Source organism: Procambarus clarkii, chromosome 74 (genome assembly GCF_040958095.1).
Source record: "Procambarus clarkii isolate CNS0578487 chromosome 74, FALCON_Pclarkii_2.0, whole genome shotgun sequence".
Classification (NCBI taxonomy): Eukaryota; Metazoa; Arthropoda; class Malacostraca; order Decapoda; family Cambaridae; genus Procambarus; species Procambarus clarkii.
This window is the reverse complement of record NC_091223.1, coordinates 16,695,940-16,709,328: the sequence shown is the minus strand read 5'-3', so window position 1 is coordinate 16,709,328 and position 13,389 is coordinate 16,695,940. Positions and strand designations below refer to the sequence as shown.

The window sequence follows — 13,389 nt, the reverse complement described above, 5'->3', positions numbered from 1 at the left end:
TCTTGGGTTATTTAACCCCAGGGAGCCGAAGAGGGTCCCCACAGAAAACCAGCATTGAATGTAATGAAACACCATTTTCTGGGTGAGCCCTGGAGGCTCCCTGGCACCCTCCCTTCATCTGGTTGGCGGTTTCGTTTTGCTTTTGATACTCGGCCTCTGAGCTGGGGTGTGAGTAGCTGGTGCAGGGGTCTGAAGCTCACCCCTCCCCCTCAAGGGAAGGGGAGGGCTGCGTGGACAAGCAGTGCAGCGGCGGTGTAACACGTTTGCTTGTTTCCTTGAGAGTTGGAGTTCTGCCTCCCTGTTTAGTTTTTGGTTGCAATTTTCTTACCAAGTGGGGTTTGTTTTGTTATGCCTACCTTTATGGGTGCCTAACTTCGGTCAGTGGCAGACAAGGAATACCCCAACCACAGGGGATTTCCTAGATGCCATTGCTTCCTGTGCCTCTCTGAGGGGGCCCAGGTTCTGGCTTGTGGTCTTGATAGGCTGATTTCCATTGACTAATGCCCTATACTAATACTGTATATCGCATATCAGTCCGATATTCAGGGAGCCTTCGAGGCTCGCCTAGAAAATGGTGTTTCATTACATTCAATGCTGGTTTTTTGTTGCATGTAGTGCAGTAAAAGTGAAAAAGACCATTACCCTGAGTTTCATCATTGTTGTATGCATCACCTAATACATCTGAGATGTGATGGACATTTACTGTGGTACATCATTTGGCAAGCCTCACATCTTACGGCTTTTGTTCTTAGTCCTATACAGTAGCTACACAACCCACATTTCCCATTGCTTGCCTCATCTGCTCCTTTAATAGCAGCTGGTGGTGACTTGAATGTGAATGTTTGTAATATTAAGCTTGTGTGGCTTTTTATTGTTGTCCTGTATGTTTATAATTTTTATGTCAATGTTTTCATATGATTTCTTTATCGATTGGTATAAAAAGAAATGAAAATGCATGTTATTACAATAATTAAACTGCTAGAAGATGAGGCGCTAAATGCAAATGATTATGGTACATTACTGTACTATAAATTTGATTGGCTTTTTATTGTCGTATCTTAAATCTTAATATATTTACCAATAACAAAAATTAAAAATTCTCTTTTATTGTATGGTTAAAAAATAACATAATGGAAAATCAGACATTGAATGTAATGCTATATGTATTAGTGGCTATGCAAGAATATATCACTTAATAACTAACGTATGTATTCTCACAACTCATTGTACCTTCTTGTAAAAATATAAATAAATAAATACATAATAAATAAATAAACAATGATTTACTTTTTCTGGTAGGTCCTATATACAGTACAGAGTGATTTTGTCAATTATATGTATATAAATAAAGTTATTCCACATATTGTGTGGAATAACATAAAAACATTCCAACCTTCAACTTGACCATGAGAGCCCTTGCCCCTATACCACAAGTCAACACTAACCATGTACTGTATTTTGTCAAGAGACCCAATGATTCCCCCACCCATCTCCATCCTGCTGTGCATAAAACCAAAAATGATAGATACTTTGGTTTTCTGGGAGGGTTCCTATTAATGTCTCCTTGGAGCATAATACTACACCCAATTTAATGTGCAACAGGCCCTTGTAAGTTATATAAGCCTACTTGGGACCAGAGGCTAAAACCTGGCTCTGGAAGGAAAATGGTTTTGGAGCAGGGGATCGTAGATTACCTTAACTAAAATGAAAGGCCACCAAAAAGGTGGGAAACCCTAAACGTACAAACAGCAAGATAAAGAAGTAATAGAAAACGGGACAGTGAGCTGCCAAGATTCATGAACCACATAGTGGTGAAGCAGTTTACTTGTTAGTTCCACCTGCTTGCCACCAGGGGACTGTGCACCTTCCTCCTTGATCAACCAACTTTGACATCTCAGTCATGTGCCTGGTGTGTGGATCTATGGTATTCACTGTTTTGCTCCTCTTCCTGTCCTAGTGCTCTTCAGGTCCCAGTTTTCAGATAAATGCTGGCCATCCTGGATTCTGTTTTTGTCTTGTCATGGCCTTTTTTCTTTTGCTTGTGTATTTGTTCTTTATATTGGCATTGGCTTCATGATGCATGTATATTTATGTATCAGTTCTTGTGTAAACTCTGTTTACCCTGAAAAGCGGTACCTAAATTGATCATCTCAAGGTGTTCGCTGGTGTTGCCCCTGTCTGGTCAGAGTTGCTTTCTTTGGGGGGTTTCAAGTGGTTCTATCTGAAAGGCTGGGTTTTGGTTGGAAGGTACCTTCCCTTATCAGTGCACAGATCTTTGACTCCTCTGTGAGATGTTGTGAATGGACTTCCAGTTAAGAGTTGCACAGGTTGTTTGTGTATTCATATTGCATGCTGCTCAAAGCCTTAACAGCCACTTTTTCCCTAGGTTGTTTTTGGCATTAGTAATATTCAGCTTTCAGCACCCATGGCCAGTGTTCCTGCTTGATCTACACTTTAAAACCTGGCAAGGCCTTTGCATTTTTTGCGGACTTTATTTTTATTACAGTCTTCTGATTCTACTCTCACAGAATGAGAGTTTGAAGGATGTGCCTCGGATTTTATGTATTTCTATGGGCACTCTAACTGCTTTTATCATGATGCTCATTGGGCAGGGGATATATTTTGCCCTGAAGTGTGCAATGCATGTGGTTGTTGGGTCTATTTTAGCCGAGACTCATTCTAGGGATTCGACTCATCAGGCAGCTGCTGCTTACAGGCCAGGATGCTGTTTAATGTCAATATGGTTGTCCCAGGGTTAGCCCCTAAGATTTTTCAGGATCTGATCTTGGAGCAGTTGTGTTTAATACTTGCTCTAAGTTAACTCCTCCATCTTCTTCCCTGGGTCTTCCATTCTCACAAGTCAAGCCTGGCCTCAGGCCAGGCTTGGGAAGTAGAAGAACTCCTAGAATCTCATCAAGCAGGTATCAAGCAGGGTCCAGTTGGTGTTGTTCAATGGGCCCAGCAGCCTTTCCCTTTGCTCCTAGTGCTGAAAAGTTTTGAAGATTTTGGAGTCTAGGAATGACGATACTTTCGGTGTGGTTTGGACATTCTCGCTCCCTGTAGGAAGATGTTTTTCTGTATTCTACATATGTTAATAATCTCGACTCTGCCCCTGGTATTCTCCATTCCTGGGGTTTTCCAGGGGTGGTGGGACCCAGAGTTCAGTAGATGGATGCTTTTTCACTACCAATCATTATTTGAGATGGATTCCTCAATGACTCCCACAAGTATTTCCCTTTTCTCTACCCCTCCCTCCTGTGGACACTTTTGGGTTTGAGTCAAGTTTTTGGAGGCATATGTGCAGAGGTTTCTGAGTTCCCAGCTTTCACTTTTGTGCATGAGGCTTCTAGATTAGGATCTGATATCTTTGATGGACTCAGTTTCTTTTGAATTTTGGTCAGCTGTTTCTTATTGGTTGTAGTGTAAGGTTCTTGATTTGATTTGGCTTGCGGGCACCCCGTCCCTCTTTTCCTTGGAGGCCTAACATAGTTTTTCCATGCCTGAATGCTTGAGCGGAATGAGGTGATTTCAGTCTGTCAGTCAGTGCTGATCCTTGCCTTAGATTCAACTTAGTTCTTGCATTAGATTTGGCTTGGTTCTTTTCCCTTTTGTCCTCCTCCCCCTTTTTACCTGTCTTTTCTTCAGTTTTCAACTGCACAAGTGGCTCTTTGGCTACTCAGTTATCTGTTTTTGCAATGGGGTTCTGCCCTCATTGCTTGAGGGAAGTTGTTTCAGGGCAGTTCTTGGCTGTTCTTGGTCGGCTTGGGTTTTTTGCGCTGTCCCCCATTGATGGCCAACTCTTGGTCCCATGATATATATGGGCCTTCCAGGTAGTGTCCCAAGGCATACATTGGAGGTGGTCCTAGACCCCTCCTTTAGTGCTGAGTCCTGGAGCCAGCAGTATATGTCACAACTTTTCTAGGTCTTTGTGGCATCTTTAGATACTTGAATGGCCAAGTTAACCTCTGCTTTGTGGTGGGTGTTCTGGTTGTTCCCGGACCCCCAGACAGGACTTGCTGGGACTCTTTTTTGCATTCTTAAATTTTAAATTTACTTCATTCCCTATCCAACTTTATACATGACCACCTTAACTCAGATCCTCCTGTGTTGCAAGCAGATTCCTGGATGGTGTCCCTCGACCTACAGGATGCCTATTAGCATGCTCCTTTCATCCATAGTTCAGGGACTGTTTTCATTTTGTGGTGGGGCATTAGGCTTACGGTGTCTGGGTTCTTTCATTCAGCTTGAATCTGGCTCCCTGGGCATTCACCAAGGTTTACATGTGTAGTATATTGTGGCCTTTGGGTTAGTGGTTCATGCCTTAACCTACCTTGATGATGACTGACTGGCTTAGGCTCACAGCAAGTCCGTGTGTCTGCAAGCCTGGGATCTGGGTCTTTCCCAGCTTGCCAGGTTCAGGTTTCTTATGAATTGGTGAAAGTTCCATTTGGTTTTATCACAAGTTCATATTTGGTTGGGTCTAGTTTGAGATTCTCGTTCTGCTTCCCTTCTCCCTTCAGCTTTTATTGTTGCTCTGCTGGGATGCTTGCCTATAGCTGGAGACAAGTGTCCTTGGGAGGTTGATGGATTGAAGACAAAGGTGCACAATCCTCTGGTTGTGTGCAGGTGGAAGTAATAAGAGAACTGCTTAACCACCAGGTAGTTCGTGAATCTAGTGGCTTCACTGTCTTGATTTCTATGCTTTGTTTACCTTGGTGGTTGTATGTTTTGAATTTCCCACTTTTCTAGTGGCCTTTTCTTGGTTAGGATGAACTGTGATCCCACTGCTCCTTGTGCTTCTGTTGAGGGGGCCAGGTTTGGTCTATGATCCCCCAGTAAGTTTTCACTGACTCACAAGGGCCTGGCATGGACCGAACTGGGTGGGGCTCGTCATGTAGCTAACACCAAGTAGGCACCAAGGGCCTACCAGAAAGAGGCATTTTATTGAAATTAAATTGAAATGGTTTATTCATAAATGTTTATACTTTTATAGTTGGGTTAGTTTACATAAATTTACAGTAAATTATTTGCCTAAGAATCATAATAACATAACATGTAATATCTGTAATTATGAACTGTATACTAAAGATTTAAATTTGGAAGCTACATTTATGAATGATTTTAAGATCATTAGTTGTCAAATTCAGAATCGGAAACTATTTTGGTAACAACTTGTACAAATCGTTACAATAATGACTGAACAAAACGAGCGTACATCAGTCTAAATAAAATTTTGCATGCTTGCCATCAAGTGAGTAACATTCAGCTTAAAATTTGAAATGTGATATATATATATTGGAAAAAGTAAGGTGTGTACATTTAGGGCAATTTTTTTTATTTTTTTATTTTTTTTATTTTTTTTTGTTCTCTGTTCATTTTTCTCCAATAACCGCTCTTTGTGTAATGTTCTCTGACATCGCCACTTCACCTCGGCTTCAAATTCAATCTCTCGCACCAATTTCTTCTGAAGCTTAGTATACAAGGCCTTCCAATCTCAATTTTTCACATATGCTGTTGGTTACTATGGGATATCTTGATAATATGGTATATTGAATTTCTTGTGCTTTGGTAGATTTTGGGTTGCTCTGTTTTTTCACATCTTTTGATACGTCATTCCTGATGCAGTGTCTCAGCTAGACACAACCTTGTTCAGCCAGATCCTACTCCTTTTTTACTGCTGCACTGGATTTCAAGAACAATCTATCCAGAGATCAATAATATCGGTGTTTGTTCAAGCAGAGTTTCACTGTATCCGCTGGTGCCATTCCCTTTAGAAGTTTGCGAATTTAACGAATTAAAACTTTTGGGAATTCATTTCACACTGGCTGTTCCTTACTATGTTGTCAGGGTCCACTGCTGTGCCATCAGTGTGTCCAGATGACACAGCACATGACAGTGTGTTCAGATAAGCCATCCAGATGGCTCACACTGCTGTGCCATCAGTGTGAGCCATCTGGATGGCTTTCCTCTTGATGGGGCCAGGGTGCCCTACATCAAATTATTTTAGCTCTCTTCCTACTGTCTGTTTTGCAATTTCTGTAACTCACTCTGCAGGTCAGGTTAGTATTTCCCAGTGTTTTTTATTTGTTTCTCACCTCCATTACTCTTTGCTTAGGGAGCCTCCAGGTGAAAGTTCCAAGAAACCAGGTTTTAAGTGAATATGAAAAGCTTCTTTTTAAGTAAGACACTTGTTTGATTCCATCCCCTCCATTAAGTCCTTGAATCTGCTGTGCTCAGATACTTTTCTTTGCATTAGTTCGAATGTGATTGGTTCAAGACAGGAGGGACCTGGGTGCTGATTTGGGTGTTGCCATCTCGTGGCAGCCAAATGAGCAAACTGACTGCCAGAACACTAATTGATGTTCCTTATACTGTCTAGTAGGGTTTGGAAAGGCTTTGAGTGCATTTAAGTGGGCTTTCTGTATCACTCTGGGTTAGACTGAACTTTTCTCTAGTGCCGTTCGGGCATCAGTATGACCTAACAAGGATATTTGAAAAGATTTTGCCTTGACCGTTATGATCCACTCCTATGGCACCTTTAGGAGCATCAGAGTGTACAGATGAAAAGCTTTTCATATCCACTCGAGGCCTGATTTTTGGTACATGGCAAAATTTTGACCACTTCATTGATTGAAGATGCTTCCCACAAAATCTTTCACAGGACTGGGAATACGGTATGTAGAGATCTAGATGGAACTATCTTTTGCTGAGCTTAAAAATTTCCTCAAAATTGCCATTGATAATATACATTACTGTACTAAATACCCAAAGAAGTGTAAATCTTTAATGGCATACTAGATTGATGCAACTTTAAGGTCACCTTCAGATCATCTACACCCTCACTGTACAATAACGAGTCGATGGTTGTGTGCCACAACAAGTAAAGTTGGGTCTCAGGTCAGCTAAGCCGGGAAGGTGAGCGTCGTGTGAGTACACACGCACATGGGCACAAAGTGTACGCCCGCCGCCAGAGTTACCCCCAGCGTCGTGCCTCCGCCTTAGTTCTGCAGCCCCCCCACTGCAGTGACCCCCAGCAGAGGTCCTCCCTCCAACCCCTGAGGGTGATTCCTGAGCACCCTGGGTCACCCCGAAGCATTCCTGGCCGAGGGGTCAGATCTACACCCTCCCTCCAGCAGAACCCTCGCGGTACACATGCCCTCCCGCCCGCATGCGTCTGCTGCTGCTGCTGCTGATGCTGCATTATGCCATGCTCTACCCAAATATATTTTGACACCTGAAGGCTGTTTTTGGTCTTCTTAGATTTTCACATTTTCGATAATTTGCGGATTTTCGATCTCCTTCACGTTTTCACTGTTAGTCCCCCCCTCGACATGTGGTCTAACGTGTCCTTTTGACTGCTAGATTTTCCATAATAATTAGTAAACCTACTGTTTTTTCGGTAATGCTAGATAGAGTAAAAGTTGAATGCATTAATATATTAATCCACTAGATTGTCTAGTTATCAATAGGTAGTTTGTCCTGTTGAAACATTATAGTTTAGGGTTTCAATGAGCTAACTAAAGGAGATTTAGGTTTAGCAGCAATTCCTAGTTTAAAATCACCTGTATCATTGCTGTAGAACCATATTTAGAGCTAATTATAGAGTATGATAAGAGACTCATTTGTAGCTCCCTTGTGTAAATAATACTGTTGCTTGAAGCACAAAGTTTAACTCATGTAGTTATACTTTTTAGAGTATATGAGGGCACGTTAGCAATTGTTAAATAGCTTACTTTTCACCCTAAGTAATAGTAACTTTCTCGATATACACACATTTAATATCCTGTGAGTGCCTTTTCCCCTCAGTTAATGGAAGCATTTACTTTTATTTTGTATCTTCTGTTCCAAGTACACACTATAATGCTCATAATAAACCTGACTAAGATTTTAAATAAACTAAAGCTTACTTAAACAAAGACTCATTTTGAAAGTATGAAAGTGTTATTAAGATAATCCTGGAATTGTTAAGTTTGGGTTTGTGTGCTTCACTTATTATTTCCTATCCAACATTTGTATGCATAATTTATTTTTATATTCAGTATACTGTACTAATATCATAAATTTTGAAGTTTAGTCGATCAGTAAAGAAACATCTCTGATACGCTTCAAATTTTGTTGTCACTTATTTAGCTTGATATTATATCTTTCATTATGATGTCTGATCTCATTGTTAATTGCATAAAGTAAAAGGGGTAGGTTTTTGACACACATTCCATAGAACTTTGTATTATAAAATTTAGGAAGAATACAGTGAATGTCTCTCCACCAGAAACATATGCTGCCTTTGCCTTGGCTGCCAATGCGTCGACGAGCAGCAGTCCGGCAAGGGGTAGAAACCACTCTCTTCGTTCCTCAACCAAATCTGCTTCCTCATCCAGGAGACCCTCGTATAGTTCCCTCCAAGGCATACGCCCAGGTCAGTCACCCGTATAGCAATTTCAGATTTCTTAATCACTGAAATACTGCATGACACAGGGAAGTTCAACTATAATAAGGAAAATTATTTCTATGCCAGTCAATAATATTGAGGTTCATGCATGTATCTTAAAAATAATGCAGATGATACAGTTCCCTTTGCAAAGAATGATAGAAATATATGTAGAGTAGTTGACAATTTTATTGGTGTGCAGTAGAGAAGACTTGAAAGTTAATGTGGCCAAGAGTAAAGTTATGGTCATACATAGGAAGGAAAGTGAGTGAGTAAATGTGTGTGTGTGAGAGATGCAGATAGGAATTTATATGTGAATGGTGAGATACTAGCAATGTTTATAGTCAGCTTTAATATCTGGGATCATTTAGGGAGGATTTTGTGAAATCAAAGTGGAGAGTAGGACAGGTCAGAGAAGGAAAACATCTGGTGTAATGATAGCCTTGGCTAAAAAAAAAAAGATAGAATAATATTCAGAGAAAGCGCTCTATTAATGAGTTGTTATGCCAATCCAAATATACAAGAGTAAGATGGTTTGGTATTAAAAAAAAAAATAAAAAAAGTTAAAACAGATGGAAATGAATAATTTGAAAAGCATGTGCACGTCAGGAGAATAGAATAGAATAAGGAATGAAAATGTAATGAAGAGATATGGCATGTAAAAGTTGATAAGCTGCAAGAGTGAGTAAAGCATACTGAGATGGTGTGGGCATGTTTGACAAATGAGTGATGGTAGACTTGGGGAAGAGAGTCTACCTCATTGCTTTGAGGATAGGAGGAGGTGAGGAAGGCCAGTAAGACGTACGTACGATGTCCATACAAGGTGAGCATGTACTCAAGTTTGCATGAAAAAGGAACACAATGCAAAAGATATAGTACAAGAGAAGACTGGGTGGAAGGAGTGTGTGAAAGTACTGTACCATTAGTGAGTAAATATACTTGTTTGTAATGCACAGATTTATGGCAATATATGAGGAGTTCTGTACACCTTGTCTTAAGAAGGTGTAGGTGTTGTCTTAAGAAATAGTGATGTGCTGCAGGGTATAGCTGCTGGTGTGTCATGATGCTTGTTTATCCCTGATGTAATGTGAATGATGTACTAAATGCACAAGTGGTAGTTTGTTAATATGTAACTGTAACATTCTTTCACTATATTGTTCCCTTTTTACTCCTTTTTGATGCCTCCCAACCCCCCCATGAAAGTGGGAAATGGGATAATGATAATGTATGTATGTATTTAAGAATTTGAGGTTTTGTGTAATACTGTACAGTGTCCAAAAAATTAAACAGATCCTTGCAAAATGTACTTGTAAAAAAACAGCATTGAATGTAATGAAATGCTGGTTACCTTTCCAGTGGCTCCCTGAAGCTATACACTGAGGTGACTCCCATCTACTAGGTTGCATCAGCTGTGGAGTTCTATAGGCCTACCAGGTACCAGCACCAAAACCTGGTCCCCCCCCCCCCCTACCTCACAGAAGCGCAGGGAGTGGTGACATTTTGCCATTTTACCGGGAAAGGCAAGGACCACCTCACCGTAGGCAAGGACCACCACAAGTGAGGAGGACCTCTAAGGAAACAACTCCCAAACACTGCAGAGAAGATAACTTTGCCAATGCAAGGGCAATTCTAGGGAGCACACTGGGAAGGTAACCCTAAATACATGCAACTCCAAACACACTCAAAGCCATGCTCATGCTATCCGCAGTGTACAGAACAAGCCACCAAGGGCAAACACCATATCACTTAGATGGAGAGGAACCCACCCAGAGGAGAGGCGACTTGGGGACCACTACGTCAGCGACAGAACTGATTGCTCAGATCCTGGCAGGTGGTGAGCCACTTCCCCCCCCCCCCTCCCCCGAAACGAGTGGTTGGGGAAAGTATGGCACTTAAATAGCTCGCACCAGTTTCGAGAGAATCAACTCATTTGTTTACATTGTTGGGGAATTCATTGGACGGGTTTTGAGGCTTCAAAACACTGACTTTCTGGTTGCATTTCCCGGTGAGGTGGCAAAATGTCACCGCTCCCTGCATTTCTGTGGGCCAGGTTCTGGTGCTGGTCCCACAAAGGGTCTTTAGAACTCCATGGCTGATGCAACCTGGTAGATGGGAACCATCTCAGTGTATAGTTTCAGAGGCACAAGGAGCTTCCCCTTTCCCCCAGATTTTTTTTTTTTTTACATTTTTAAATCAAAATTTTTAACATCAACCTTAATATTACATTTAATATTTACTAATGCAAAATAATACTGCTTTTCATGAAAAAATATTTGTGAAAATTTTTCAAATACTGTACAGTACACATATGCAATGATGTTTGGGAAGCTTTTAGCATAGGCTGGTCTTTTTAATAAAAAGCTGTAAATAATGGTAAATTTAGTGCCAAAAAAGGGTGCTCATTCTTATTGTACATATTTGCACTTAGTTAAAGTTTACTATATACCCCTGTACCTTTTACCAGAATGCCTATCTATCTGTATCATCACCGACACCTTGTTTGTTGGATCATGTGGCATATGGAGAAATTTTCCCAAGCATTTTGTTTGCTGAAGTGCGTGCCAAAAGATGCAAAAGCAAATTTTTATTCTTTGCTTAATATTTAAGCAGGGTTTCTTAGTTATCACATACATGCAGTTCCTAACAGGTATTTGGGTAGCGTCATATGTTCATCTGTGTGTGGGGAAAAAGGAGGTTATGGTATTTAACAAAATAGGGTGTTGAGCATAGTGAAAGACAACTTTCTGAGCGGTCCTTTAAATGCTTCCTGAGCAGTCCTTCGAATGCTTCCTGAGCGGTCCTTTGAATGCTTCCTGAGCGGTCCTTTGAATGCTTCCTGAGCGGTCCTTTGAATGCTTCCTGAGCGGTCCTTTGAATGCTTCCTGAGCAGTCCTTCGAATGCTTCCTGAGCAGTCTTCGAATGCTTCCTGAGCCAGAAAGCATTGGGAGCTCTGGGACATGTCACTGTGTTAGGCTCTTGTGACCTCCTCCTCCTCCTCCTCCTAGCCTGATACACATCTTTCCAAATGGTCTTGTTACCTCTTCAGGAAACAAACCAGAGGCTGGCCAAAGTTTTTTCCAATCATTTTTCAGTGTTGTTAGTTCTACAGTTGATCTGTTTTCTGCGAGGCCAAAAATTTTAAAGTGATCCCTCACCTCAGGCAAGTAACTCTCATAAATTTATAAATCGATAACCAGCTCAGCTAATTAAAAGTCCTACATCATGGTATGCATGAAAAAAAGTATTTGTAATCCTAAAATAAATTGAATTTGGCATTTCGAGCCAAGAAGATAATAGCAGACAGTAATTTGAGCCGTTATTCCTGGGCTAATGTGGTTATCATCATTTGCTAATTGTAGTTATTATGGTCTGATTTTAGTGCAAATGCTATAAAAAAAAGCACTTGCTCAATATATCATGAAAGATCCCAAGTCCATTTATGGTTGTAACGTATAATTACGTATACGTATTTAGTTGATTAGACACAAAGAGTTCAGTGTTTTTTATATTAATTTAGTATAGTCTTGGTTACAGCAGTCGGTTTGTTGGCAATGTAGTGAAGTGTCATAGTAATTGAGATGAATCCTGGAGCAGGGCAGAGAGCTGAGTACCATGGGGTACAGAGCTTGGATGTGGGGTGAGTGTGTAGTGCGTGGCACTCTGGATGTGAGCGGAATTGAAGAGCTCAGTGTGAGACGAGAGCATGGAAGCTAGATGCAGCCGGGGTCTGGCTGTCTGCTGTGTCGAGGCTGAAACATCCTGTGAGGTTAGGAACTGGACACATCGAATGTTACATTATTGTTGATGAATATGGAAGATGTGGGGTATCTCTCAAGCATCTGTACTGAACCACTCTTGGAGCTAGACTGATGAAGATTCACTATTGACTGGTTATATTACCAGTCCACACTTCACCTGACCATCCTCTAGAATGTTTTGGAAGAGATATTAATTGTAATTAGTGGACTAATTTAAGTGGAAAGTAGTGGAAAGTAGATTTAAAAGACCCATCTCATTATCTGCACGTAAGCTAATAGAGTATGAAGCAAGTATATTACTGGCATAATATACTTGTTACATGCTTATATAAGATGCAAAACCAAGACAAAAGTCTCAGGATCCTTGAAAGATGAGACTAACCAAGCTGTAACTGCTAATAAAAAGAAGCCAATATTCTGAATAATTTACTGGTACATAAGCATTCACACTAGAAAGATAAAACAACATCCCAAAATACAGGGTACAAGACCCAATCAAATCTGCTCATACTAAGAAAGCAACATGCAAAGGATCTGGGAGTAATGTTGTCTGATGACCTAGCATTTAGGGATCATATTCAAGCATCACCTAGAAAAATGATAGGATGGATTACGAGAACCTGCAAACCTAGGGATCCCATCACAATGCTAATACTGTACTATTCAAATCACTTGAGTACTGCTCGATGCTCACTTCCCCTTCAAGCAGGAGTGATAGCTGAAATAAGAGGGAATATGGAGAACACTCACGGCACACACGATTAACCACTGTGCTTCTCGCCTTCCAAATACAACACTAACTGTGCAGGAAACTGTAACTGTGTGCAGGAAATAAATTCTCTTTTTTTTTTTTTTTTTTTTTTTTGAAAGTGTCAAAAACCCTTCCTTGAATATGGATATGTTAACAAAAACTCAAAATTGTACTAACTTTGGCCGCAGTGGGGTCTGTAAGTTCACGCATGACGTCATCATTTCCTGGTTGCCCGTGACGTATGCTCCTGGGGCCAGTAGGGCACCCGGCTCAAGATGCAAGAGTTGCCATGAATATATTTTTGTTCCTTTTTTGTACACAGTTCCAAATACATTTTTTCTGTGGGGAGCTCCTACGGCTCCCTGGAGTTTATCGGACTAAGGTATGTTATATTAGACCGAGACATTAGCTATTGAGTTCAGACCTACCAGGGACCATGAGCCAGAACCTG

At 40.9% G+C, this 13,389-nt stretch overlaps 1 protein-coding gene across 9 annotated transcripts in view; it reads left to right on the top strand.

Annotated features, from left to right (window-relative positions):
• Window positions 1-13,389, top strand: part of LOC123767396 (uncharacterized) — a 168,412-nt gene that overhangs the window by 87,713 nt on the left and 67,310 nt on the right. For all 9 annotated transcript variants that reach the window (XR_006773968.2, XR_011224596.1, XR_006773967.2 and 6 more), the window contains one exon: window positions 8,270-8,416. Coding sequence is in view for 5 of the 9 variants with exons in the window: in XM_045757073.2 (XP_045613029.1) it covers window positions 8,270-8,416 (147 nt within the window). In the remaining 4 variants the exon portion in view is untranslated. The remainder of the gene's footprint in view (window positions 1-8,269; window positions 8,417-13,389) is intronic.